General features: G+C 34.9%; 1 protein-coding gene across 3 annotated transcripts in view; it reads left to right on the top strand.

The window, feature by feature from the left end:
• Nucleotides 1–26,805, top strand: part of SLC16A7 (solute carrier family 16 member 7) — an 83,116-nt gene extending 56,311 nt beyond the window's left edge. For all 3 annotated transcript variants that reach the window (XM_033059169.2, XM_033059170.2, XM_033059171.2), the window contains exons 3-5: nt 13,191–13,334; nt 14,869–15,681; nt 18,086–26,805. In XM_033059169.2, the coding sequence (XP_032915060.1) occupies nt 13,191–13,334; nt 14,869–15,681; nt 18,086–18,357 (1,229 nt within the window). In that variant the 3' untranslated portion in view covers nt 18,358–26,805. The remainder of the gene's footprint in view (nt 1–13,190; nt 13,335–14,868; nt 15,682–18,085) is intronic.
• The last annotated feature ends 412 nt before the right edge of the window (nt 26,806–27,217 follow it).

Genomic DNA, 27,217 nt, shown 5'->3' with positions numbered 1-27,217 from the left:
AAAGCTGGAGAGAAGGAACATCTTCACTGTTGATGTTACTCTATTATCTGAGACATCTAAAATAACTGCCTGGGACTCCATTTCAAGTATAGTGATTGGTGCTTATCCTACAAGAAATGCTTCATTTTAAATATCTTAGTGGTTTCATAAAGTTCAAAGTTAAATTACCTACCAAAGTCAGCATATAAACTTGCTTATATACGTATGCAAATATGTTCGTCCTTAGGTGTGTTTGCAACATCAAGATTTCTTGACAGTGTATCTTCAATGACTTAGGTGATTCCAGAGGCATTCATTAAAATCTCATTTTTATTTATATTTACCTTAAAAAGACATGATCCATAAATTATTAATATATTTTTCCTCAAATAAAATATAAATAAAATATAGAATACTGGCTTTGAAGATCTACAGGATTTGAGCAAAGCTGGTGGTATTCACTCTATTGAAATAATCACTGGATAAAACTTCTGACTTATTTGTTAATAAGCTTATCTCTGCTTCATAAATAGAAAACAAAAATCTAAGGACACAGTAAAATTTGACCTTAAGCATGAATCTCCTAACTTAAATTTTAATTTATATGAATTATTGGATTCCATAGAGTTCCAATGCTGCAAAGTTCTCTGAGAAGTCAAGAGTCAGTGTGACTGTTGACTGTAAGGATTATTCATTGAAGCAGCAGAAGTTGACAGAACACTTCCAGGTGGTGACATGAAATTGTATGATTCCCACATGGGAAGAGAATGTAGTCAACATTGGAGATGATTCTAGGGGCTCATTCCTCCTTACATGAACAGTCACTCAGAGGACAACACTTCACAGAATGAGATGTGGCAGTTCATCTCAGAGAGCTTCAGTGTGTGTGAGGTCTCTGCATATACAGTAATGAACAACACATTGAGCTTATACTAAAATAAGAAACTGTAGAGTTGCAAGTTTCCTGAAACTGTTTGGTAAGGAAATGCAATACGATACCCAATAACCTTGAAAAAAATGTTTGTAATTATTTTGAGCAAAGAGGAAGAATTAGTTTATGGTAGTGCCATACAGTCATATTTTTAATTTGTTTATTGGTATGGCAGAACACATTAGAGATATTTCAGAGTGAGCTTTTTGTAGAGTTTTAATTTAACTAAAAATTCTGAGGCTTGAAATTTTTATTTCATCTTGAGAATAAAATTTATGTTAAAGCATAAAGTTGGTTCATGCAATGCTTGCTTTAATTTTCTGTATTGTTCCTTAAAAATCAACTAGCATAACACATAACCTGTGTGGGAGTGATTCTCTTGCTTTTACACAGCACCATAGTTTATACCTGTGGAAAGAGTGTGCAAGTTTACATTTGCCATTGTGATTTAGAAGCTCCTCATATTTACTTACTCAAATGTAAACAGTAAGCTGAGTGCAAAGCACTTGACCCTTTGCTCAGAGAACCAGAGCTGAAGTGGCAAATGGGGTTAAGACAAGAACAAATTTGTAATATGGAATTTCTTCCAGTTTATTTCACCCAATGTTATAAAAAAATTACCTGACAAGGTGTTCAGATATACACATTGCCTAGATCAGTCCAAGTTCTGACCAATTGCTTTCTAGTAAGGTGTATTAAAACTTACTAAAGAAACATAATTCCTCCTGTAGAAGAAAATATTACTTTCCCCAGTAATCTCAGTAATATTCTCCTCACAGGCACACATGGTAAATCTTTGCAGAAGTAGGTATATTTCATTGGACTATTTTAATATGTTCTTGCTGAAGAATGTCAACATAATTTTTCAGTTGAAAGGTGGCTCCAGAAATGCATGATGCTTAGGCAGTATCGGTAATACAAATCATGAAAAGCCTGTATTTTAATGGGCACTAATTTATTTTGAATTTATGATGCATCACAGTCATTAGAAGGAAGCTGCTTCACATTACTAGATGGAGAATAAGGTTTCTGCCAGTGGCAGGTTGTTTTATTTCTTCACTGCAGGTAAAAAACCCCTCGCTCAAAAACCACACAAATACTATCTTCAAGTGCAAGAAGATGGAACTAGGTCACCCAGCCCCTTCATGTTGCTTTTTAAAGCAGAGCTCGAATACTTCTTGTTCATGTAAACAGACCTCATCTAGACTTTCCTACCTGCACACTTTCAGAAAATCTTGTCTGTGGAGGGGCTCTCTGCTGCTACAAGGGAACGGACTGTGTTGAGAATGTTATGAATGTTTTTTCCTCTCTAGTCCAACCAAAGGGCAAATGCCAAAGCGGCCTTTGTCTAACTCCCTCACAATATATTTCTTTTCCTCTATCCAAGTCCCAGGCTTTTTCTATGAATTTTTCATGACTCTTTCATTCCTAACTTAGTCATAATTTGTGCTAATTTTGATTGAGTCCATAAAATAAAGGGCATGTGATTTTTCACAGACAACAATTTAAAATTTTGAAAGTGCATTAAGTAAAGCTCTTTCTAAAATGTATGGAAATCTAAAAGTGACAGTTCAAAGGCAAATTCAGCTCTGATGAGAAAACGTATGTGAGGTGGGTATGGGAATATGCAAAGATAAACTGACATCTACTCAGATGTAAAGATTTTAAAAATGTTTCTGATTTCTTCTTCAAATTCTTTGAATGGAGTTATTTTGAGACATATATTGGCTGTAAAAGGCTAGAGAGATGCAGGAAAAATAGAAGATAATAGAAACCACTCAAATTATTGATTGTTCAGGAAATATTTTACTGAATATTATTTTTAGAAAGCAGATAAATTTGGGTTGTCTTAAATTTAAGCAAATTGGAAATCACAGACTCATAGTTGACCCTAGGTTGAGTTGGGACACTTTCAGAATTTTGTGTATGTTGACTGAGTTATCCTCAATGTTTCCACTTATTTTAGGTTGTAATAAAGGCTACTAATTTGAGCACAGTTGCAATGAAAATGCATTGGAAAAATGAAAGACATTTCATAAATCTTGTTACGGTTTTTGATCAAGAGTTATTCTGGTAACTTTTGGCTATTCATTATTCAAATTTTGATTTTTGTTTCCTTCATGTTTCTAGGCATTTAACAGTTTCTATTGCTTTTAGTCTTTTTGACCAGGAAGACAAATAGTGTTTTTTTGCTTTACGTATCACTCTATAATTTAACAGATTTTTCTCAATATAAGCACATGGGTTTTTTTCCCTGAAAACAGGGAAAAAACAAACCAAATGAAGCTCAACAAAGAGTCTCAGTTTTAATTGGCAAATGAATGTATTTTGAAATAGTGAGAAAAATGTAAATTATGCATCTTATATGATGCCATTAATACACTACTAATGTCTGCACTTACACTCTAAATAGGTGCCAAAAGCTAACGAGAATGCTTAATTGCCATTTTATATCTTTAAAACACAGATAAATTCCCTTTCCCCTTCTATTTCTTTTGTCCTTTCTTTTCTTCTTGCTCTTCCCTTTTACCTTTTCCCTCCCTGTTCCCATTCCCTCAGCACATTGGGAAACGCATATTTTTAAATATTTATTATATTACTAAATATAATATTTTATTATTATATCAAATTATTTAGAAATTATGTAATTTATGGTTTGTAAAAGAGTTTGGGAAATTGACACACTTAGTCTTCTAAATGTTAACCCTGAAAGATGCCATATGCATTTTACCAGATATTAGTAAATTGCAATTAAAATGATAAAATAATGCTTTAGGGTTTTTTTTTCTATAAAATATAGTTTAAGCCTGATGATACTGATGTGTTAAGTGCATTTCGAAATAATCTTACGATGTTATTGGCAATGACCTAAATATGAGGACTTCTCTGTACACTTTCAAGTTATAAATACATCCAGATTTATACTTCTCATCACATTTGTTCTAAGTATGTAGATGATATTTAATGATCCACTCATGATCCATAATTCACAGTAAGTCGTCCACAGAAACATCCTAGGTAATAGATTCAGTATCTTCAATTTGAAGTTTAATTATACAGTGCAAAACTGAGAGGAGAAAGGAGTATGATAAAGGAGCAACTCAAAAGAAACGTCTCTTGCTTTGTCTGAAATTACATATTATTGCCTGTAACAGTCTATAAGGAAATATTTCCAAGTTGAATTAGTTATAATATTGTTCTGAAAGAAAACAAATAAACTGTAGGATGAAGAGCAGGATAGAAATAGGATATTATATGAACTTTAATATGATGGGTAATTTGTACAAGACAGAGAAATCCAAATGACAATATTATTCTTAACCAAAGTTGGCTGAATTTTTCAGTGTGAATGAATTATCTGAAAAATGTACTGGCTTGACTTGGAGAGAATATGCCCTGTATTCCTAAGACCTACTAAATAACCTGGGCTATTGTATTTGTTACGAATTTTTGCTCTCTAAAATTCTGCTAGGCAGAATTTACAAAGTATCAGTCTTCTGCCAGATAAAGTAGCCAGGGATTTTTTAAGTAGGAGTATAAAAATAATGAATGATAATAGGGAATAATAAATAGAAGGTGGTGAGTAATGAGCATTTACAAATGTTGTATTCACATGTGCATATACACAGATTTTAGACAAGACAGCTATTCCTCAAAGAGGAAGACAGAAAGAAAAAAAAGAAAATCTTTGTAACTATCGAGTAACATGATTTAGGGTAAATGTCTATGAAGAATTAAAATAAATATTTGCATGAACTCTTCAATTTGGTTATTTTGTCCTTTTTTTTGGTTTGTTTGTTTGACTGTTTTGCAAAGAGTTCCCAACACTTATCTCTTAGATTAACTTCATATCTCTTGTTTTCAAGTTGCTATAATTATAATTTTTACAATGGTATAGTGTAACCTCTGTGGTTTTTTTTCCAGTTTTATGATCTGCAGAAAATCCTTCCCCCGCCCCCTTTCCTAACAGCAGAATATACAGAACTTTTTTGTCAATCTGGTTCACAGTTAGCAAGCTGTAAAGACAAATTTCATATCTAAAATTTTTACCTGCTTTGGGAAGGCACCAAGTACTAAACACGAAATCTTCAATTAGAAATTTTTGAGTTCTTTGAAAGTGAGAGAGTGAGTTCAGAAAGTTTCAGATGAAAAATACTTATGAATGGGATAAGGATCTTCTATTATCCCTGGAAAAAACAAACCATTTTTATCACTAAGTCCATCAATCAGATGAGGGAAAGCATTGGGGTTTTTCATTTTCTGTTTGTGTGAGTACGTAGTCTCTATGTCTGGGCATAGGAGTTTTTAAATAAGATTATTTTTGAGACAGAAAAACTATTAGATAGAAATACTGGTTAGCTATAAATAAACCTCTAGTTTATGATTAGTACTATTTTCCCTTTGTTCCCTTAAAGTAGACCTATTAGGCTTTATTTTAAATATTCAGAAATGGGATACTTTCAGTTCATGTCCTCAAACACAGATATTACCAAATTGAACTTAGCCTTTCATTTCAGCAATCTACAGAGGCAGAAGGACAACACTCCAAAGATGATACCTCTAAAAAAAAAAACCACTACACATTTGCATGAGAACATTTTAGTTATGCCTCATGAAATTCCAGATGAATCCCTGAAAGAAATGGAAATTTATTATTACCCTGTATAGTTTATACTGCTGGGGATAATTATCTTTATTAATATTTATATATTAGTATTATTATCTTTACTGTATTTCCAGGGGGGAATAGTGAATAAGTCCTAGTTTGGTTTTTCATTTGAAGGACATGTAGCTTTTAATGGCACAGGTTCATTGTACATTTAACAGTAATATTATTTAAGTGAAATCCCTAACACAATTTTTGAGTCAGAAAATCTGTTTTAAATTTAGATTCATGCCAGTCTATGACATTCTGACTTAATTACTGTTAAATACTTAGCTTCAAAATTGTCTTCTCTTCTGCAGAAAACTTCATTGATTTTTTCCAGTACCTGCATTATTTGCCATTGAATTTTCTGATGTTCATGTTGATACACTAAATGCTCAAGTTACAAGCTCATTTTTATGAGAAGATTATTTACAATGCACATATAATGCACTGATGCTATTTCCCTTTACAGAGGCATGCAGACCATTGGAAAAATACATACTTGGTGTTACAGGGTCACTGTTTAAATACAACTCTCTTGTAGGTGCTTGTGTTCCATCTCATCATTAGCTTGTTCCTTCCTTTCTTCTTTATTGTTTCGTACCTTTTTATAAGTTGAAAGACTAGTTTTAAAAATATCCATGCATGGGCTTCACTCTACTCAGTGATGCTGAAGGTAACAGGAAACCAAATAAAAGGAAAGTTTTAAAAAATGCTAAAATATTTTTCTTCATCTTATTTCTTTTCATAATAAAGATGTCAGTGTGAAATTCAGGGAGTTAATTTTGGGCCAAAGCTACCATATATGTTTCTGTAATCTGCTGAGCATTCAATAGCTCATACAATTACACTCATTCACTATTAAATATGATGAAGTTTCACATTTCTAATTTCAAAAGAAATGTCATAATATATCTTAAAATCTCCTGCATTTTGTTCAAGTGTTTTAGCCTTTCGTGAAAAAAATTCTGCAGCAGAGCATGCAAAGCATAATTAATATAACGCATTGATACGTATCCATGTAAATAATAATCAACATGGCTACTCCTTGATTAAAAACTGGGCATTTTTCCAACCTTTTAAAATTCATGGATATAGAGCAATTTGCTAACTTGAAGACATTTCCTGAATTACATGGTCCATAACTCCATACACATTTGCATCCTAGCAAACAGGAAAAAAACCTGCAAGCCAAACAGGAGCTTTAATCAAAATATGTAAAGCCCTTGATTCACGTCTCTGATGTATCACTAGAAAAACATAAAATACCAAAGCAGATGAAGGATCTGTAATTTCTCCATAAAAGCAAGTACTTAGAGCAAGTAACAGTACCACTGATCGCTTATTTTGTTTCTCCTGAACATTTCAGGAAAAGGCAGCTTATATTTGCAATCAGATATATGCGTTTCTGACTTGAGTACTTCAAAACTTGCAGGTGTAACCTTTTTGGGAGGAGGAACGATGAGGAAGCAGCCAGAGTTGAGCACTCTTCCATCAGTCAGACTCCTGTGTGTTACCACACACACAATTACAATTATAAACCTCCTAAGGAATAGATGAAGGTCAAATTAATGTTCATTAGAGATCAAAAGATAAAAATTTGATAGAATACATGTGTCCTTCAGAACACAAGTGAGGATGTGAGCATTCAGAGTAATGACACTGAGCAAATGTAGTTGAGAGCAGGGGAAGTGGAGGGCAAACTGTGATGGATGGTTGAGCAACTGACGGCGTCCTCCCAGGCAGGCTGAGCTTTCAGCTGCTGAGCTCTCCTAACTCATAGTCTAACAACCCTAACTCGATGTTACACATTTCTGTTTGGTGGTATTTACAGTAAGAGGATTTTTTGTCATTGCTTTCTGTCAAGGTTTTGGTGTTATCTAGATTTGTGGAATCAGTACAGCCACTTGTAAATGTTATATGAAATGGAAACAAAAAATACTGCCAAATGCATAGAGGAACTACAGAGAAAACTTTCCAATGATTCATGAACTAATTTATTTACACAAACACATAGGATATGTCAGAAATGCAGGTTGCCATTCCCAGAAACATGATAAAGAATATAAATATAAAAAATAATACAAAGTAGTTCATGACTTTTTAATATTTTTAATGGTTTTTCTATCTAAAGACTGCCCAAGAGTATTAATATAATTTAGCCAAAAGTTTTTTGAACAAGAGATAAGACTGTCACAGAATGCATAATATTTTGACTTAGTCCTACTTGAGAAAAAAGAACATATTTGGAAAGTTTTTTCAAGTTATTGAACAGGTTTTTAAGCATTTTGAGTTGCTTTTCCTCTGTAAAGCAAAGATAGGATTTCATCCTATCCTATTCCATCCAGTACTAAGTACTTGCTTAAAGCCCTTGTGATTGAATGAGTTTTTGTTAGTGGACCTCATATTTTATTTAAAAAAAGAAAAGGAAGAATAAAAAGTTGCACTGATCTTAACAAATAGTTTATACTAATATTAATTCTTGGAGCTCCTTGGGCTATTCCAGCCTTGTAGGAAACAGAAATAAAAGATAAACCTTGACTGGAAAGACACCTGCATTTACTCTGCAGAGCAGATGGCTGAAAATGTGTTTAAACCACTTGACAGGATGCAATCTACAATGTAGCATTAGTGCAATTTGAAATATTATTACATTCATTTTCAACTTGTTTCAGCAATTCACTTCATTTAAATAAATGTCATATTGTTCAGACTGAGTCATTTCATGCTGCTTTGGGTCGATGACACTATGAACACTGTAATGACATTGTCAATATATGTTTAAAAAAATTACATTTTTATAAGGAAAGTTTATCTCTAGTTCCATACTAAAATCAATGGAGGTAGCAAAATAAAAAGCATAAATGCACTGGTGGTATGTGAAACAAATTACAGAGTGATCTCTAATTATATCACTGTATTACAGCAGTGAGAAATCAAACCAGGACTAATGGAACAGCTCCTCTAGAAGCTGTGCTAAGGCACATGGAGAACAGGGAGGTGATTCAGGACAGCCAGCATGGCTACACAAAAGGCAAATCCCGCCTGACCAAGTGATTGGCCTTCTGTGGTGGAGTGACTTTATCAGTGGACAGGGGAAAGTTTACAGATGTCATCACTCTGGGTTTCTGTAAATCCTTTGATCTGATCCTCCACATCCTTGTTTCTAAGTTGGAGAGAGATGGACTTAAAGAGTGGACTCATAGCTGGGTAAGGAATTGGTTGGACAGCCACATCCAGAGGATAGTGGTTAATAACTCAGCGTGCTGATGGATATCTGTGACACATTCTGTCTCTCAGGAGTGTGCACTAGGACCTTATTTATTATTATTATAAATTATAATATATAATATCTTCATCAATGACAGAGATTAAGGGATCAAGTGGTCCCTCAGCAAGTTTGCAGATGACACTGAGCTGAGTGATGCATTTGACACATCTGAAGCACAGGATGCCATCTAGAAGGGACCTGGACAGGCTTGAGAACTGGGCCTATGGGAATCTCATGAGGTTTAACAAGGCCAAGTTCAAGGTGCTGCACCTGGGTGGGGGCAAACTCTGGTATCAGCACAGGCTGGGGATGAGCAGATCAGAGCAACCCTGATGAGAAGGACTCAGGGGTGCTGCTGGAGGAGAGGCTGGACATGACCCAGCCATGGGCACTCACAGCACAGAGAGCCAAACGTGTCCTGGGCTGCATCCAGAGCAGCGTGGGCAGCAGGGCAGGGAGGGGATTCCTCTCTGCTCTGCTCTGTTCTGCCCCTATATTCTGCAAGCTGCACTGCTACATTCCTCTGTCAGGCCCCCAGCACAGGAAGGAAATGGACCTGTTGGATCAAGTCCAGAGGAGACCACCAAGTTGATCAGAGGGATTGAGCACCTCTCCTGTGAGAAAAGATTGAGAGAATTTCAGTCTGGAAAATAGAAGGTTGTGAGGTAACCTAATTGTGGCCTTCCAGTGCCTGGAAGGGAGCCTGCAAGAAGGATAGAGAGAGACTTTGTGCAAGTGGCCTTAAAGGGTTTGAAACTAGATGACCTTTAAAGTTCCTTCCAACCCAGACCATTCTATGGCTGATGGTGTGATTTAGTTCCAACCCCCCTGCCATGGACGGGACACCTGCCAGTAAACCAGATTGTTCAGAGCTCCATCCAACCTGGCCTAGAACACTCACAGGGATGGGGCACAGCTTCTCTGGGCAGCCCCTTCCAGCACCTCACCAGCCAACAGGGAAGATTTTCTTCATGACTCCATCTAATCTAAATGTGCTCTCAGCATCCACAACTCTGTGCACTAGTGCGTGTAAATGCTCTTCTGAGCCATTGAAACAGAACATAGGTGTCACAGTATATAGACTTTGTATGGAACATCATAAACAGCTCCAAAATGCATGATTCCATCTTTCCTCACACAGCTGAAATGACTTTTGCCACTTTTCCCTTGACACAATGACAAATAATGTGAAAAACAGCTATTTATTTCTTGTCTTATAAAGCACAGCCCTTCCTGAAAATGTTTTTCTGTGGCACTGGTTGCAGTTGCTGTCTTACACCTTTTCACAGCCTGGTCCCTTTCCTGAAACAGAAAGATATAAAACAAGAATACAGCTGGGAGAGTGTTAGCATATTATGATAATGGTCTTAAATTTGGTTTAGGGAGTATATAATCTTTTGTGGCTGATGGTTTGTGGGTGTTAAGGGAGAGACCAGAATAAATATTCTTGTGGGTCTTCTGACTTAACATCTGTTATGCAGTTACTTAAGGCTTCAAGAAAGTAGATTCAGAGATCCTGCAGTCCTTTCGTGCATTAACATACATTAATGTATAGCAAGGTTTTGGCAGTGGAACAGTATTTAAACAACTTAATCTTCCTTCAACTAAAAAGAAAGAATACAAAAAGAATATAGACCTATGCTGACACGTGAGCATTGCTTAAATAATTATAAATATTAGATATGACATGAAATTTGTAAAAGACTATAAAGTAGATGATGACAGGCAAACAGCTGGAATTTATGTAGAATCATCTATGTTTAGGTATAAATATGCATTATTTTATGAGACTTCATAATCAAATGTATGCACAGATGTCAGAATAAAATGTTTAACCTACTAATCACATTGGAAGAGTTTGTAGACAATTTAGGGAGCTTAAACTAAAGATTGTAGAACAATTAATATTTCCCACATGTTCAAATTTTAAATCAAAATACTGGAATATACGTAAAGAAAACCTCAAATTAAGTGGAGCTGTGGTGGTAAGTACACATCATTAACCTAAAGAAAACATCTCAAAGCGAGTATTATGTTTAAAGGATTTTTAAATTCATCATGCATTCGAGATTTATGCCATTTGAGAGTACAGAGTTAGGCTCAGACAACCCACCTAAATTAAGACATTCCATATTTGAACTCAGCTATTAGGTCTTGTAGGTGAAGCTAACATTATGTGCTTTGATCTGAAAAACTGTAACTTAAAGTCCTGGCCTAACTGCCACATTGAAGATCTGCAGAGATTCAGTTTTCCTTTTCCTGGTAAGGAACTATCTGTTAACAAATACTAAACAGATTTTTAATTTTCAATTTTGTAAATACTTCCATCTCGTCACAGGAAGAAGAACTGGGAAATTATAAAAAAAAAATTTTAAGTAATTGTTTTGATATGTCTTAAGTCAATACTGATGCTGTGTTTAGCAATAAGGTCAGATTTTTTTTAACTTGTCTTTGTTTATTTTCATACCTATAGCTATTATTTGATACGGGGATGAAACTTTTTGCTTTGAGTTAAGAAATTTCCAGTTAAAAGGGTCTTATTTTTTAACTCAGATAAATTATTTCTATTGTTAACATATTGCTAAAAGGCTTGCATTCTAACTCAGACATGAGCCTAACCACTGATTTTCCCAACATAGCTCTATATATAAGAAAAAGTCTTTCATGTTTCACTGCTTTCTTCATATGGTCTCAAAGGGGAAAGCCTAGCTTGTCATAGTTCTGCTTAGTGGTTCCCCTCAAATGGAAATAAAGAAATGCTAGTTATGTCATCGTATAAGCTGTTAGTTAAGGGTTTTAATGCTTCATAAGTGTTCTAAAGTCTTTTAATATATCCCTGGGCTACTGTCTATTTGAGTGTCTATTCCATGCTGTCGATGTTTAAGTCTGTTAGCTTTGCTACATGGTTATGCTTAAGACTCCTTGGGACTCAAGCTATTTATTGAATACATAAACTAAGATCAAAACATCACTCAAATCTTTGCTTTCCAGTCAAGTTAATTTCAGGTTGATCTCTGTATTCATGGGCTATTAGAAAAGACAGGCAGGCACAGGGCAAGTCTGTTGTCGAAGCTTATTTTCATATGGAAGTAAGGTAAAATTTTTCATTTGGCATATTCTTAAGACTTCTGTTTTCTGTTTATCCAAATAGTAATTAACACTTGCAGTCTATCAATAATAACACTCCAGTGCATTTAAGGTAATTCAAAGAGTGGAGTCTAAAAAATAACGCTTTAAAATTTCATTGGATTTGGTTTTTCATTGCATGAAATTTCTGGCATTTAATCCTTTAGATATTTATAAAAACAGACTTAAAGCTATTATCAGTATAGTAAATAACTTGCAGTGAATTCAGATGCAAATCAAGGCATTCCACTTTGTGCTAGGTGCCTGCTCTATCTTAAGTTTGAAATGCGTTGCTTTTTATGCTGTTGGGTTTTTTGGGTTCTTCGCTTTTATTTTTTTAATTTTTATTTTTTAAATATTTGGATGACTTTAGTTATTGCAAAGGCAAGACTATTTGTAATGGTTTGGGCCAAATATAGTGCAATCAGATGCTATGCAGGTTTACCTAAAGAGCTTTGACAACCTCTTAATCTTGATATGTAGCACACCATCTATTCTAGCCATGGTTGTTCAAAAACATATAATGTATGTCATGCTAAATTGCAGGCTAGCTGTTTGGTTAGTATAGATGTAATTATACCATAAACTGAATTGCAGTTGAAACTGAAAAATGGACCTATAACAGTATTTTAAAATTTTATGGGTTTTTATTCTAAACCACATTTTAGATTTTCCCAGACAGTCTGTAGTCATCTTACTGCTCATTAACACACCCCTCTTGGTACGGTAAGGGAAATCATTCTCAGGGGCCAGAGATTTATATTCTGATTTGACAATCTGATTTTTAAGGCTATGTATGGTTCTAAATAGGAGTGTAGGACATGCTGCCATATTAAGTAATTTTAGTCTGCTTGTCTGGAGATTCCTCCTGATCTCTGGAGTTTTGATACCTGTCTCATACTTGAAATTCTTCAGTCCTTGCACTTTCAAAATGTCCATTGACTAGTCTTGGTATTGATTGTTTGTGAACTGTAACAATCCCTCTAGCTTGTCTGATGTCTTTAATCTTTTTATCCGTCTCTATAACTAATCAGTATTTGTATTGTCATGGAGGCAGTATGTCCACATCCAGTCTTGTATCTGCAAACTTGCAGAGTGCAGAGTGTTTGTAAGACAGATTGGTATAGAAACAGTTTAACATTTTCCGGAATGGAAGAGGAAAACATTCCAGCATGTTGTAAATGCAAAGATAGAGTTGCCAGTTAACTGGAATTGCATTTTCTTTTTACCCACAGGTCCCATAAGCAGCATTTTGGTGAATAAGTATGGCAGCCGACCTGTGATGATAGCAGGGGGTATCCTGTGTTCTTTTGGAATGATTGCATCCTCTTTCTGCAATAGTGTCCTTGAACTGTACATATGTATCGGTGTGGTTGGAGGTAAGAGCCCTGTCTAAAAGGTTAAGTTATATCAAATTATTTCTAATATTGTTCCACAAATTAACCTCACTGATCAAGAATTCTCTGTGTACAGATGCAATCCAAAAAGGTAGTAAGATCAGTTAATTTCAGCTACCTGAACTATCTAATCTTTTAAATTAACTGTTATGGTGTTAAATGATTTTTAGGACAATTCAGAAACAATACAGTATTCAATAAATGCTGTATGTATGCAGTTTTCCACATTGCACTATAATTATGGTATAAAAATTTATTGGCTCATGACAGCACTTAATACAGTAATTTGTGGGCAATTTCACATTTGTTGTTTTAGCTTTCAATCATGTTGCACTGCAAACAGAGTGGCAGAGGCTAGCCAAATTCTAGTAGAATTGTGAAAGCTTGTACTAGCTTTCTGTAGGTTTGTACATGTGCATACTCTCACAGAAAAGTGTAACAACTTTCAGTTCAATAGTTTTTTTTTAATCCCCCAAATAAAATTATTCATAATCATCTATCAAAGGCCTATATATTGCCCAAAGCAATGAATTAAAGTTATTGCAATGCCAGTAAATTAAAGAATCTCCTTATTAAAAGTTGTGGGGTTTTTAAAACTCCCTTCTCAGAAAAAGGAAGGAGAGGTGAAATATTGGCAGGTAAGAAATGAATGAGATACTACTTGTATATTCAGGCTCATCTTCCTTTATGTTGGGACTAAAGGAGTTTTTTATTCAGTGGTTAATCCTTAAAATTCTTACTTTTGACATCCTAAACTTGGCACCTACTGAAAGAGTAAAGTCAGAGTCCGGGAATGGGCCCATCAAGGAAGAAAGCTTCTCTCCTGTGCCATCAACTAGAAGCATATTAGAGTTTATGGCTTAGATGCCTTAATACAGAGAGAAAGTGTGGAAGTTCAGCTTTGGGTTCAGTTTATACACTTAACTGATGTGGGTAGGTGGTCTGCTCCCACATGTGTCCTTTACAATTCCTTGATAGCGACCTGAGGAAGGAGAGCTGAACGTGCTGGAAAGCAATTTGCCATTTTATGCTCCAGGTTTGCAGACAAGTTGGATCTTAATTAGGGTTGGAATTAAGAAATGAGGAGATTTATGCATTTAAATAAACCCTATATTCATTGTAGCTGAGGTGACATTTAATAACTTTTGTTAAATGAGCCAAGAGAGAATTGTATTCTAGTTTAGCAAATATGAAAATGGTGAGTCAAGGCACTGATACCATCATTCTTCTGAAAGTGATTCGCCTGTCTCTGTTATTGCTGAAACACAAAAAGGAGATTTGGCTTTCAATGCAGCATTGCAGGGGAAAATGACCAAAGGCCACCATGACACAGTCTTGGTATTAATGTTCACAAGCAGCAATGAGGCTGTATTTCATTCTCTGATGCTAGCTGGTTTCTGTATTGAGAATTACTGGATTGAATACTGATCATTTTAAAAATAACTTGAAAGAAGTGGAATGTGATTTTCACTGCGTGACCTGCTATAATATATATTGTCTTTTATGTGTTGTTTAGGTCTGGGTTTAGCATTCAACTTACAGCCTGCCTTGACCATGATTGGCAAGTACTTCTATAAGAAGCGTCCCATCGCCAATGGATTGGCAATGGCTGGAAGTCCAGTGTTTCTGAGCACATTGGCACCTCTCAATCAATTCCTCTTTAATGCTTTTGGCTGGAAAGGAAGCTTTCTTATTCTGGGAGGACTTCTTTTGAACTGCTGTGTGGCTGGGTCACTTATGAGACCTGTTGGACCAAAAAAAGCACCTCCTGTGAAAAAAGATGTTGAAAAAGGCACAGGAGATTCTGCCTTGCACAAAAACAACAAGAAGTCTTGTTGGCAAACTATAAATAAGTATCTAGATCTGTCCCTCTTCAAACACAGAGGGTTTCTGATATATTTGTCAGGAAATGTCATTATGTTTATTGGTTTCTTTGCTCCAATAGTATTCTTGGCTCCTTATGCCAAGCACAAGGGAATTGATGAATATTCTGCTGCTTTTTTGCTCTCTATCTTAGCCTTTGTAGACATGTTTGCTAGGCCTTCCATGGGACTTGTAGCAAACTCCAGGTTTATCCGGCCAAAGATTCAGTATTTTTTTAGTTTTGCTGTCTTGTATAATGGTGTCTGTCATATCTTGTGCCCTCTGGCAAAAAATTACACTGGCTTGGTGATATATGCTGTATTTTTTGGGTTTGCATTTGGAATGGTTAGCAGCGTTCTTTTTGAGACATTGATGGACCTTGTTGGAGCTGCCAGATTTTCCAGTGCGGTGGGACTTGTCACCATCGTGGAATGTTGCCCTGTCCTCATAGGCCCTCCTCTAGGAGGTAAGAATCTGCTTCTTTCCATTTTTGTCAGACGTTACCGCATAATCGTGCAATGTAACATTGAATTAATATAAACATTGTTCTTTATGTTATTTAATGCTTTTGCTGTGACTAGAAATGCACCGTTAACAGTCCGATAGTAAAAAATAATGCATCAGTTAGTTTTCTCCAACCTAGGGCCAGCTTGAAAAGTGGTCATTTACACTTGCTTAAACAGCTTTACTTTATCTAAACAGAGATGATTGGCAATTACAGAGAGAAAAAACTAACAGCCAAGTGTCAGGAGGAGCACAAGCCTGCTCAGCCTTTTAGGCAGGGTGCACACATGATGGGATTCCATCAGGGTGCTGTGAAGCATTGCACCTTGGCATGACTTCACACCCCAGGTCTGCTCACAGCCAGTCCCCTAGCCTGTTTCAATAGCCAATAGATGTGGGCAAGACAACTGAGAGGGTGAACTGACTGAAACTCACTGATGTCAGTGTCGCCAAATTCTCTTTCCAAGTGTAAGGGGAGCTTAAAGGGAGCGTAGATGTATTGCTTAGACTGTATTCCTAACACTTGATCTTCTAGCAGCAAAAATGAAGAGTATTTTCAGAAAGTATTTTCAGTTTGCAAGTTTTTTTGTCAGTATTCAGTAATGCTGATAGCAAGCTTTATATTATTGAGATCTCTGATGATATAAGAGATTAAAAAACTAGATGCTCTAATTTTATTGAGAAGCATTGGTGTGCATCTTGGTGTATGTGTTTCAGTATAAGCCCAACAACATGAGAATGTAAAGATAGTGAGAGTCTTATGAATATCTACTGTACCCAGATTAGCACTACCTCAGAAGTCAGCAAGATTATGTGTGCCTAAAAGCATTTATATATACCAAAGTACAAAGTCAGATTACTGTCAGTATTTCTATGAAAATAGCATTGTTGTGTGCAATTCTGAATATGCCAAAACAATTCCACTCACTTCAGTAAAATGATATTTGTACAAGTAAATTTTTAATACTTCTAAAGGCATTCCATATTTTTCTCGTCATTTAACATATAAATCCACTTTGGCAAACATAGAGCAAAATATATCCTCATACAAACTCTTTCTGTGCCACCTAGTGGGGGGTCTGAGCCTGTAACCACTGGAGTCTAGCCTTTTAAGTCAGGTTCTGAAATCAGTATCAACTCAAAAAGTATTAAATCTAATATTTATGGAGCAGTAGCTTCATAAGCAGTTACTTATTTTTCAGTATATTAACTTTTCAGGAGTTTTGGAAAGCATTTTTTTGTGCTATAACACTGTGAATAATTGATTTAACTTGTTAAACAGAGGCAACAAAGGGGATAGACACATGGAAAAGCTAGGCTCAGTTTTGACTAGTTCATATGTTTTAAAGTGATACGCTGAAGCATTGCTAATTCAGAATTTTGCTTTTAGACATGTATTTTTATGAGACTTCTCATTGATAAAAATCAGCAAATTGCACTATTTACTATTTAATTTCAGTATTTAATAGGTGAATCGTACACTTACAGTGCTCTTTGAGTTTGTCCTAATACTAGGTTTATGAAAAAAAAGAAATGTCTGGAATAATTTAATGGTTTGTAAATGTGTATCAGGTGAATACACTGGCATTTTGTTTTCAACCCAGTAAGAGTATCTAAATACATACTAAATTGAAGTCTGCAGGTTACCTTGTGAGTTTCAATTACAGTGTAGGAAAGTTCAGAGCTAAATACTTGGATATGTACAAATGTTAATTTGGGAGCTGGGAAATTTAGAAAGAATGTCTCATAAATTGGAAGAACTGTTAAATTTTACTCTCCTTGTCATAAAGAAATTTAAACTCAGAGGTCTGAATGTAAGTTTTAGGTAGAGACTCAGAGTTTAAAACTCAGCAGTTGAGCATGATGGCTGAAGGGAGAAGCCTTTCTATCTCTTTCGCCAGTCACAGGAAAGTAAACGCGAAAAGCAGGCAGCTGATGCACAGAGACAGCAGCCTAAAAAAGCACATACCTCTTCATCTTATTGTCTTTATGCAGCCTTAGTGAGTGTCAGACTGTCACTCCAAACAATAGGAAACACAATTAGGAGGTGAATAAAATAATAAAGCAATGAAAGAATGAAAATAAAAGAGCTGAAAAACTGTCATTATTCATTAAGCTTTACTTACTTTGTTCTTCAATATTTTTTTATTGTCAGTGTCTTCAATGGTAATTGCTATCTTGACTAATACAGGGGTTTTTTAGAAGTTCCACTGTCTATGTCAGCCAGCTGTACATGTTGAAAATGCATTTCTGCTCCAACTTCAAAACCGAAAATATATAGACATATCTCCCAGGAAAAGATGAGGATTATATTAGGTACCCTAGTCTAAATACTCTTTTTGTCTCCTCTTATCTTTGTATTTCAGGTTGGTTAGTAGATGTTACAGGTGAATATCAGTACATGTATTTTGTCTGCGGAGTGATTGTGACTGTGGCCAGTATCTGGTTGTTCATTGGCAATGCCATCAACTACAGGCTTTTGGCAAAAGAAAAGAAGTTAGAAGAGGAGAAGCAGAAAGCACAGAAGAACGCTGACCCAAAGGAAGCAGAACCATTAACAAACAATGAAAATGAAGATGCTTCCAGCAGAGCTGATAAAGCTCTTGAAGATCCATCAGAAAGAGAAACCAATATTTAATTTGAAATATAGCTCAGAAGGCAACATTTATGACTTCCATTAGGAATATGTCTTCAAGACACAGGCCTGGTTTTGTGGTAATATTGATCAGTCACAGTATTGGATGGGAACAGATTTTTGCCCTATGGTAAGACTCTAAGCGAAGTTTATTTGTTTATTTGTTTCAGTGATACAAAATTACAATTACAGAGGCAGTGACTCTATGCAAATGAGTCCACTGAATTTTGACTCTGGACAATCAAGAGTCAGATAACCCAGGCTATAAAGCCTTCCAATGACAGTTTTGTTTCAGAAGTGTATCTAATGCAAAAGTATCTCTACCTTATTTGGGAAGTTACTTGCATTCATCTTTACAATGCAGTCTATTGAAATATTCTGCCCAAATTCTACTTACCACTAATATTAAACAGAACATAAAGATTTGTTTCAAAAGAGACATAATACCTGACTGACGCACACTGAAACATCCTTCTCTTTTGTACACCCGCTAGATAAAAAATATGGCTGCATAAGCAATTATGGATATAAAAGTTAAGTGTAGGAGACAAGTAATTGGTGAACACACCTCTAAAGTACAATAAAAAGCTGACTTATAATATATTCCAGAAGTAGTTTCCTCCAGTGGTAGCTGATTACATAGTACTTCAACATATACATTTGAATTCTATTCACCCTGCTAATTCAAACTAAAAATCTGCCTGTACATAAAAGATTTAAACCCAAGATAAACATTTCTAACGAGAATGGCAATCAGTTTGTTTGACTATGTCTTCCTGTGTAGCTGAAGGATCTGGATCAGACTCTGAAGCCATTTTCCTAAAGGGACTAGATTCATAATCTGCTGATGTTAAAAGCATACTAACCCTTGGCTTCTGTGGCCTTAATGAGTTTCATGACAATGACTTCAAAGTAGATGCTTGGCTTTATTGACAAGTCGTTAGTTGTCTGATGGCTTCCTGAGAGGAGATTTAAGATCTAACTTCAGATCTTTGCAGATGAGTAGCTTCATACCAGTTCCCACTTCCCTTTCCTGCGAATTTAGTGAAAAGCTACTTCTTTTTTTTTTTCTTGTAGTGCTGCTTTGAGAAAAAATGCTGCAAAGCACCTTTACAATGCCAGTCTGGAAGCTTTGTATTGTCACATCAGTTTTATGCAGGATGTTTAGTCTTGTGTCTACAATTTCATGCAGACTGTCACATAAATTAAAATGTACACAATTGTTCCTCTTCCTTTAGACAAAAGAAAGCATAAATCTACAATTTTACTTTACGGAAATCATTTAGTATAGCATTTGAAAGTTAAAAGTGCAAGCTTTTGAAGGTAATATGTGAAATTATTTCTGTTCTATTCCTAGGTAAGGAAAGGTGCTATTCATTTTGGAGGGATGCTTATAAATGCCTCAAAAATTGCAAAAATTGTGAAAATTAAGGGTCTGATTCATAAAACATTTATGCACTGTTTATGCAGGATACACCTACACTCAATTCCAGGAAAAGAAAATTATTCATTTTAGTCCTCTTCTACAACTCAAAAAGTTGGAAATATATTGGACAGAGAGCTAACTGTGATAAACACGCTTGGAAGTGCCAATAACAAAATTTAAAAATCAGTAGTAAAATCTAGTAGATATGGGAGGATTTTAAGAAAGTTGTTTCTTAATATTATTGTGTTCAATATTATTGTAATTTTCTTCTAAAGATGTTGATAGTGCTTGCTTCTGTTTTACTGGTTTATCATTTTATAAAGTTCCACAGTAGTGCTGAATTTTTTAATTTTCTCATCACTGTTTTGGGGACAAACATCATGAGTCTACTTTCAGCATGGTACAGAATTTAATATCTACTTTTTACCTAGTTATATTCAGGAAGACCAAACTTCTCCAACAAATCCTGCAAATCTTTAGGAGCATCAGAAACAAAAGATATACATTTCAGAGTTTTGGGAGAAAATACGTGTTGCATGTTCTAATTCAAGCCATGTATTGTGTAAAGGGGAATGATTTAGCCCCAGTAAAATTGCAGTTCCTCTCCCAACCTCCAGAGAGGAAGTAAATACATTGCACCTCCCTCTGAACCTTAGCCTTGCCATCACCCCATAACATGAAAGCACTGCTCTCTTTTTGGCTGTACAAACATACTGGGTAAATTCCAGGATCTGGGGAAGCCATAGCCAGAAAGTGATGAGTTTCACAGACACTGAACTTTCATACAGTGAGGATTATCAGTTATAAATACTGGATTGTCAAAGATGAACTGAAATTTTAGTTGAAGAGTAGTCATCAGGAATATCACTCTGCTCTTGACAGTCACTGATGGAAAGGCAGAGATTATTTGAAAAGAGATTAATACAGGAGGTAAACCAAAATGTCTGAGGTAAAATTGTAGGTGCTTATTATCTCTTTGCAAAAAAAAAGCAGCATGATTAAGAATACAGGGTAGAAGACAGGAGTGTCAACTTTTGACTGAAGGCTGTTGAAAGTTGCTGTTGAGTAAATAAAGGATTCAGAAAAATTATTTTGAAATGTCTCTCAGGAAATAAGCAGGCAACTTGCCTGTTCTATGCAGGTTCTCAGAATACAAAACAACATGGCATAGGAAATAAGGGAAAAACAAAGTTCCTTGAGCCATAGACACACCTGACCACAAGTAGCAAAAATTACATCACTATCTCAGAGGAAATAAAAATTTCTATTAACACTCCACAGAGATGCTACTCTTTCATTTCTTGTCAATTATGTTAAAAGATAATAGGAGCGCAAGAGCTGCTTTACCACCACTCACCATCGTGCAGTTTTTAATCACATAATGCAAAATGATGTGGCAGGTAACTAGAGCAATATAAAGTAGGAAGAGTGAAGTTAAACATTTCCTTACACCTCTTTCATTACTCTTTCTCTTAATAATAGCAACAAAATAAAACCTAACAGCATACTCTCGATACTACTGAATATTAAAGAAGTTGAAACCCGGAGATGAGTGAAAAAAATTGGAACTGTATCTATGCAAAAACTGCCTCGAATTAAAAACCTGTCTTCCAAATAACAGGTCCTAAAGGGGCAATTGCCTAGTATAGCTAGCTCTTATTTCTAAAAGTAATGGTAATAATAAATTGCCTTGAATCAACTTTATTCTGAGCATCAGAGTAGCAAAATGAGTATAGCTTGCCTTCCAACTCCTAAATATGACTCCTACTTGCACTGACCTGTAATTTGTACTGTAAATCATTTCATCATTACATTTCTGCTTTCGAGATTAGAGCTGGGTATATATATAATCTCTCTAAATTACTCTGTTTTCTCTTAATTTCCTCACCCTCAGCTTGAACCTGAAGGGTCAGGACTAAGGCATTCCCCTGGTCAGTGATGAAGAAACGTACTCAAAATTCCTACCACGTGTCTCTTATGTGCTCTAAGAATCTGTAGATGCAGTCAGTGCAAACAAATCCTTAATTGCTCTTATTCTCTTATTCTCATTTGTACTCATGTATACTTCATTCTTTTAATTTCTCTCCCACAATATTGCTAAACCTGATTACCCCTTTTCTCTTCTAGAAAAAATAATGCCAAAATTTTAAAACTAGTAGGAAGGAGGATAGCATTAATAATACTTTCCCCAATTTCATATCAGGATTAAAGTTGTTTTAAAGCACACGTCCAGACACTTCTCTCTCTTTAGAGCTTTTTTATGTCATACACACTATTAACTCAAGAATTCTCCCATATTGCCATTTGCAACTCCAGAGAAAGACTCCCCACTAATAATTCTCAGTACTATTTCAGGAGCATATGAAAATTTCACTCATTCCATCTCTCCTCATTGAACTGTGATTGCAATTGTTGTTCGTTCTGTATTTCCATGAAGTTCAGCAAAGCATTTTTAAGTGAATGACTACAATGCTTTTATTTCAGGAGTGTATTTTGTGAACTATTTTGACAGAGCTAGGGAACATCTTACTTTGTCTTCAAATAGATTTTTTTAAAGGGACACTGTCCTTATTGAGAGGAAGTTCAGCTTTACTTACTACTGAAGAGAAAGGCAGCAATTTCACTGACTCTCATTCAAAATTCACATGAATTTTAATGGTTTTGTTGCATATGAGCATCCAGTGTGCTTCAAAAACATTTGGCAATGTGTACCTGATTGTTCCTCCCAGACAATTCTCATTCCTTTTAAGCGTTCCCCAGCTCCACCACCCCATACTTTATTTTGATCTCACACAAAAATTTGGACTGGGTAAGTAGTGACTTATCTTTAATTCTTTCTTATTGTTTTTCCTGTAATGACACATTTGCCATGTTGCCAAATGCAACATTTTTCACTTGCTTTTTTCATGCCTGGTTGTGAATATTAGTGGAGAGATATTACTGGGACAGATAAGTTACAAATAACACACGTAGCCAGAATTTGGACTGCTATCAGGATTTCACTAAACAAAGCCAGTCACCACTTTTATAGATGAACATACTATAAATGGCACTGGCAATTTTGCCTATAACAAAATTGAACCAGGCAATTTTTGTTAGTTTCTCTATAGATGACTATTTTTCTACTCACAGAGAAGAATATAAAGGGAATTTTAAAATAATTATTTTCAGAGATGACTTACCAGTTTTAACAAGGTTGTTTGGATTTTTTTGGGAGTGGGTGCACTTCTGATATTTGTGCAAATATATATATATAATGAAAGTGCTTGCATGAACTATCACATTTTTTGTCAGAATTTGCATAAGCATTGCTGTGTGATTGCAACATAATTTGCATGCTGTAGTTTTGCAGTTCAAATTTTTTTCATCATCTACCTCTCAGTTGAAGTTTGGAGACTTGCACAACCCTGGAAGAACAGAGTTAACAAAATTCATAATGGTAAACCTGTACAGACTATTAGAAAATCTCCCAAATATTTAAAGCTGCTTACACTTCTGTTTTCAATGCAGTGCATGTTGATGACCACATCTATATTAGTTGGCATATCTTTATTCTTAATCCATGTCTGTGACGATTTTGCATCACTGATCTGGTATGAAAACTCAACATGTCATTTACATACCCAAAGTCTATTGATCTTTCTGTGACATGCTGGCCCACTATTCCTTTCCTGTTCTCTTACAATTTCTGAGTTAGAGAAATTAACAAAGTTAATATATCCAAACAGTTTTTAAAATTATTACGGAACATTTTGCAATTTGCATCCCTGAAAAAAAAAAAAAGTGTTTCTGATTTAGAAATAATAGCAAATTTTAGCTTACTTTTCCTTTTATGGGGCAGTTGAAGGAAGTAATCACAAAATATTAGATTGAGGCCAAGGAATGTTGGTTATTCTTCATATGGTCTTTGCGAAACCAGAAATGATTGTTCCTTCAAAGATATTCTTCAAACCGTTCTTGCCTTCTAGGACCTATTACAAAATCCACTAAAGCCAACATATAAATACCTATCAAAGAGCTTTATCAGACATTGGAGATGATGTGACTTTAGTGGAGATTTCAGCCTTATTTTCTCCATTCCAAATCTCAGGACTGTCAGATATAACACAGCAAACGCAGGATTTGTTACAACTGGCAAATTTGCTATGCCTGCATAATATTCCTAATGAATCAGTCCCTAAATTAACGCACAATATGTATTATTTTAATAGTCTCTGTAAATAAATAAAAAGCAAATCCCACCATACACTCTGAATGTAGATTATAAAATACAGAGTATATATTTAATTAAATGTGCAAACAAGTCTGTTAACCCAATGGAAATTAGCTATTTCCTTTCAAGCCTTCTTTGAGCAGTTTATAACCTTCATTTTTCTTATTTCCAGAGAAAATGGTTTATGTCTTCTGTGAATGTATATATGGACATATATAAGGGAATATATATGCTGATGTGTTATGTGTGTATATATGTATTCCCCTATATACAAAACTCTAATTTATATATATTATATATATTTATGTATATATAAAATATATATAATGTTTTAGAGTAAGTTGCATATTGTGCCTGATAAATGAAACATAATTGTAAGCAAATAAAAAACTTCCACAAACAACAGGAAAATTTGAAGCTTTTCTGTAAGAACATATGTTATTTTTCAGTTTTCTGCTAGATTTATTTATAGTAGAAATTCATAGAAAAAGCTGCAGTATTACATAACACTGGTTTCCAACCATGACTCAGTTCAAAACAGCCTAAGATCACTGAGAATGTTCATTGAGGTAGACAGCAAAACCTACATTGTTGGTAAACTTGGTAGGGTGTCATTGCTGTGGAAATTAACTAAATGATCTCTGAACAGACTGCAATCGGTATACTGAGTTTTCATCTAATGTGATATGTATGAACAGTTAATATGAAGTGTTGGTGGACATGATATTCTTGTAATAAGTATGGAAAGTGAGAATACTCAAGCGCCTGCAAACAATATTCCTGTTATATTAATGTGTGAAATTCTCCAGAACACTAGTCACTAAAAACACTGACAATGTATCATACCTTTTACAGGTTTTGGTGGTTTTAATTTGTCTGCAAGTAGGCAAACCCATGAAAAGTCTACAATTGGGGTTTCACTCTTTAAAATGTTATACCTTAAGATTACTGGGAGATTTTTCAGAGTGATACATAAATCACTTACATAAATTCCCTTCTTTGAAGTGTGATACAGCTACGTTTTCCACTTAAAGCCTACTTGGAAAGTTCATGGTATCTGCAGTTTATCAAGAGAACCTGGTATTGCTATGCAATAATTAAACATGCAGTAACCATTGTTGTTGACTAATAAAGTTGTTTCTTCCTTTCTGTATTTTGCAATACTGTATGGTTTTTACTTGAATATATTGGCTAGAATTTTTTTTTACAATCATTTATTAGCTAGAGGTGCTATTTATGTTCCAAAGAGATATGAGTGAATGATAACATTATCTTTATAGATGCCAAATCCTTTTTTTGATCTGACAAAATTCATTGTTCATAATGTATATTAACCCTGTAAAATGCTTATGCATTGCATTAAATTGTATTTAAATGCATTTTTGTTCATTAACTTCTATTCTAGGCTTGTACTACTGTGTAATATGTCAAGTTTGTCCATATATATTTATGGGAAATTACAATGAAAATTGTGTATAATAAGCAATTGGGAGAAAGAAAGAAAAATTAAAATAAAATTTCCATGTAAAGTTTCTGAAAGGATGTAAATTATATTTTCTTAGGCTCCTTAATATTAAATACTTACACTTTCAGAGTGTGCAAATATTCATAGATATTTAGATTGATTCACTATTCAGTTGTAGCAAAGATCTCAAAATCACTTCTTGTTGCATACAGAAACAGAACTTCAAGATTTCTTGTGGAGAAAAGGTACCACTAGTAGCAGAACATTGTACCAACCCCTTGCTATTCCTAATTTCACCATAATTAGGATTTATTCTCATACATCACTGAAATGCCATCTGGATACCAGGGGGGTTTTTTGCCATTACTTGGACTGGGATGTGCTCCTATATTCCATGTACATGGAATGCTATTCCTTAATCACCAATAGTCATTTGGCTGCAGAAGAGGAATTTATCCGAGTCTAGTGACAGTGTATGTAGATATGTCTTACTTTGTATCCTCTGAATATTGTCTGTTCCTAGGTTTTTGCCGATTGACTTCAGTCTGTGATTGCTTCCCCCAGTTAAATTGTTGTTTATTTACAGAATGCGATTGGATATTTTACATTAAGATATGATAGGGAGTGTTATAGACAGTATTAAGATGTACCTTTGCCTACTATCTACATATCTTCTACAGATGCACAGTAAGCTACTGAGAAACAAAGATGCAAAAGATGAGCTATTGAATAAGAAAGAAATAACTTTATCAAAGCAAATGGTTGTTACATTTCTAATGACTAACATCTGTTTTCAAAGAATTATACTTACAAGTTCATGATACAAAAGTTTTGATTCAGCTACCAAAATATATTTAGATTTTGTTTAGATTATGGATCCTTGTAGTAGTTGCATATATGACTGTTTAAATATACCTAAAAATCCATTTTCAGGTTTTGACCAAGCAAAAGAATAAAAAAAAAAAAGTTAAAAATATCTAGTTATAAAATATAAAGATATTTATGAACAAGAACAATGAACAAGATAGGATATTTAACCCTGCTCAAAGACACAGCTGATATCACTTTCATACCTAAGGATATGTTACCTCACTGAATCAAAATGCATGACTAAAATACATTGATGAGAAAGAAATACTGATTTCAGAAAAATCATCCCTATTACTGAGGTTTTGTGTTTTCATAGTGTAGTAGCAAGATTAATGGAGACCTCAATCTTTAGTTCATCTCTAATATCAGCTGTTATTCTTTTCCATCAAGTGTTATTTTATTCTAGTAATGAGCCCTTTTAACTCTGCTGGTTATTCCAAGTTGAGTAAACAGATTGCATTTGCCATTGCAATTCAACATTAATAGCTTCCAGAGTTTTATTCCTCTGATTAGGACTTTAAAAACATGACCATTCATTGAAGCTCCTAATCTATAACATGCAGCCAACCCTGAATTTGTGTGGGATCTACTGTGCCAGCAGGTTCCCTAAAAGTCTATGGGACTTGATAGGATTGATCTGAGAATACTCCAAGTGCTGACTGATATCGTTGCAAGACCTCCATCAATTTTTTTCAACATTTTTGGGAATCTGAAGAGGAACCAGTTGACTAGAAGCTGGCAAACATCTGCATTTGCCATAGCACATTATGTCTTTCTTCATCTTCTTACATTACAGATGAAGCTGTGCCCTAGAGATCAGAGGCACCAGGTTGTATTTTAAATATAAAGTCTGAATCCTAAGTCAAAGAAAATTAAATTATATATTTAG

The sequence above is a fragment of the Catharus ustulatus genome, chromosome 4 (assembly GCF_009819885.2).
Source record: "Catharus ustulatus isolate bCatUst1 chromosome 4, bCatUst1.pri.v2, whole genome shotgun sequence".
Lineage (NCBI taxonomy): Eukaryota > Metazoa > Chordata > Aves > Passeriformes > Turdidae > Catharus > Catharus ustulatus.
Note: the sequence above shows the minus strand (reverse complement) of the source record. Positions and strands in the feature narration are given on the sequence as shown.